The following is a 3281-nucleotide window of genomic DNA, read 5'->3' as shown; positions in this document are numbered from 1 at the left end:
ATTTCCTGAAGAGATCATTAAAATGTTAAAGGTCTAACATTACAGTATTCCTTTTAAATGCTTAGGAACAATTTATAAGAATAGTTTTTTACAAACCTATACAATTAGCACATAGGTTATTTGCAAAATTGATCTATCATTTCTTACAGAAACCCATATTTTTTATCAAAACATCTAAACACATCCATCACATCTTGTTTGATTCAACTAAACACTCCTTGTGCTCATCCTACATGAGTAGCATATACACAGAGAAAGTGTGTACCACTGTCAGTCAATTGATTCATTTCTCTTCATGTGTGATCACACTAAATATGATCTCTTTCTGCCAAGCGGGGCCTCGTCAACATCACAGGAAATAAATGTTAGTGGCCATATTAGCACGTCAATAATGGACGAATCTTCTGGATTGACGAATCCATTAATGTCCCATCAGTTTGGCCACAGGCTTCCTCCGTAGCCTGGATGAGGATAATTTAGATATATAACGAGATTATACACCTTCACTGCCATGCAGGGAATAACTCCTTCGTGGGGTGTACGTTTGTTGTTATTCCCCTTTATTGTGATACTCCTACAAACAGTGCATCTAACTTCCTTCATAAGGCATTTATGAAATTCAAATTTCAATTCAAATTCATAATTCACAATTCAAATCCAGCCGTTTGTTAAAGAGCATTAAACATGTAGATGTTGCACAGTTAATCAGTAGTTTCACTGGTTTTTATTGTTATTGACAACTGTCAACAGATATAAGAGTGAGAGATCGCCTCCGTTGATCAGCAGCTGTTGGCCTGTTGAGTTAGAAATGCTCAGTTTAAGCCGCCCTCTAGTGGCGAACCTCTGCAACTACAGCGTAATGCCTCCCTCAGTACGAACAGGAGAGACAGTCAAGCAACAATGTTTTCTGTTTGTTAAAATTTTGTTTGTCAGTTTATATGAACAATCTGGAACTTTTCACTGCCTAACAAACAACAAAAACAAAGGAACATAGAAATAATTTATCTAGATAAATCTTTTTTTATATATATATATACTTTTATTGATGCATGTCTCAAAGCAGAAGTGCAATTCTTCATTGAGTTAAGATCATTTTAAATCAAAATCTGCTGGGGCTAATAATTTGTGGGTTAACTGTGTGAGACATCAATAGATAAGTGTCAATCATTGTATAAAATATGACCAATCATGTTGAAAAACTAGTTATGGTATAAAAAAGCCATCAAGAACCTAAACAGTACATGACTGTAGAGTCAGTGACATGATGTAAGTTTAGCTTCTTTATATAGAAATATATCACAGTAAATCACATATTTCACCACACATGCAATTTAAAAACCAAGAAAACATTCTAACAAAATTATCTGATTTGCAGCAGAAGATTCTCACAAACTTATGAGACAGTTTGTGGTCATTTCCATAAATGAACACAAACCTTTGCTTGGTTTTAGGTGCAAAGTGAGAGAGACAATTGCATCCCTTATTATTACCATGTATGATCTAGAAAGAGAGCAAGAGTGAGTGTGGCGGTGGTGGAGGGGTAAAGATCGACCCAAGTATGGTCAGCATGGCTGTTGAGGGTTTGGGTTCTGGCCTGATGGCCTTCGCCACATGTCTTCCCTCTCTCTCACATCCTGGTTTCCTGTCTGACAACTGCCAAATGGAGCCAACAAAGCCTTAAAAAAATAAAAATAAAAAAAAACATGCATAGTTTGAGGGTGAAAGGGAGCTAGAAAACCTTGAAATGTCAAAAAAAAGACACTTCTAGAATCTGCAAGTTTATCATTTAATTGCATTTAAAACTCGCAAGGAATTACATAATACAGGTCCAACTTTTCAAGTTGATGTCTTTAATAAAACACTTTCCAACGCCATCATCACTGTGGACAGCCTCTCCAAACTGCATTTCTTAAAAACACGTGTCTCGTGATTTTTTTCAGATCATGATCAGTTGTTTTTCTTTATTTGCTCTTCTATCACCACCATTTATCTGTATTTTCAGTATTGTGAACACTTGGTGCAGTCACAGAAATCAGGCCTTTTTGTGGACGTCCACACACTGATAGATGTTACAGATGACAGGATTTATTTCAACAGGCTTTACAATGAAGCAGACAGCAGATTATGTGGAGGAAATTACAGTTAAACTTAATCTGCAAATAGAGAATTTTTTTTTTTWTTTTTTTTTAAAGCACTTTAAATGGTGCTAATGCACTGTATAATACAGAATACTAAAACATTTTCAGATAACTACAGTGGATGGAGTACAAAACATCAAGCTTAAACTTAACATAAATTGTAAAGCAACCAATATTTACCCATCATTACTCTGGAGCCTTTTCACAGATCCACAGGTAAGAATTACCACAACCAACATCATTCCATTTCTTGTAGTTATTCCAGATATGTGCACAATCCTCTTCTCCATATTGATGGTATCCACCACCATTATCAGGCTGGTTCTGGCCCCAGAATTTACTAAGTCTGTAAACAAGAGTTATTTAACAGATTATCTAAAGGAAACATCAGCTTATCAGCTTTAATGTTCTACATTGCAAGTGAAAATACAGTAGTTGGTTTTGAAGTCCAGAAGATAAATAAATTATTTACATAGTTTTCATTAGCACAACAACTTCTTGTAATTTAAGGACTCAATTTCTTTACTTTTGAAAGAGAAACTAAATTGTGTTCAAAATAACTGCAGTGTATCTAAAATAAGCAAGTAAATGTCAGAATTATTCATTTTCTTGATTATTTCTCAGTTTTTTCCTCTTCAAAGGAGTTTATTTTGGCTTAATGTTTCTGTTTAGCTGTGAAACCTTCCTGGAGTGAGAATTAACTGAGTTATTACTGCCAATAACTAAATATTCCATCTCTATAGAGAATTGATTTGACAATATCATATCTGTATTTCAGAGTTTAACCCTTACAGTAAAGTCATAATATTACAAAACTAAAGTCGTAGTTACTTGAGAATAAAGTCATATTATTACCAGAATAAAGTTGTAATATTGTGATAAAATGAAGAATGTTGAGCATCTTGTGAAATTGGTTTGACAAAGTCAGTCATTGTCTCTGTCCATGTTTCTGCCCTTCCTTACTGCAGTCACTCATCAGTTCAATCTATAACATTTCTCTGTTCTATTGTTAAATATCTAATCAGGCCGATATAGTTTGATTTCAGAGAAAACTGCAATTAATTAATACGACCTGGCTGTTTTACTTTTTCACAGAATGAATTACATGACCAATTAAACTCTACATTATTATTTTAAACATTT

At 34.2% G+C, this 3281-nt stretch overlaps 1 protein-coding gene across 3 annotated transcripts in view; it reads right to left on the bottom strand.

Annotated features, from left to right (window-relative positions):
* Window positions 1-1059: 1059 nt before the first annotated feature.
* The window catches only part of LOC103478799 (C-type lectin domain family 4 member F-like), an 18348-nt gene continuing 16126 nt past the window's right edge, over window positions 1060-3281 (bottom strand). For 2 of the 3 annotated variants that reach the window (XM_017308776.1, XM_008432851.2), the window contains one exon: window positions 2064-2484. In XM_017308776.1, coding sequence (XP_017164265.1) covers window positions 2325-2484 — 160 coding nt within the window. In that variant the 3' untranslated portion in view covers window positions 2064-2324. Of the gene's footprint in view, window positions 1677-2063; window positions 2485-3281 lie in introns of those variants that run through there. The other variant, XM_008432863.2, reaches the window with a different exon arrangement.

This window comes from Poecilia reticulata, linkage group LG2, assembly GCF_000633615.1.
Source record: "Poecilia reticulata strain Guanapo linkage group LG2, Guppy_female_1.0+MT, whole genome shotgun sequence".
NCBI lineage: Eukaryota > Metazoa > Chordata > Actinopteri > Cyprinodontiformes > Poeciliidae > Poecilia > Poecilia reticulata.
This window is presented reverse-complemented; position numbering and strand designations above follow the sequence as displayed.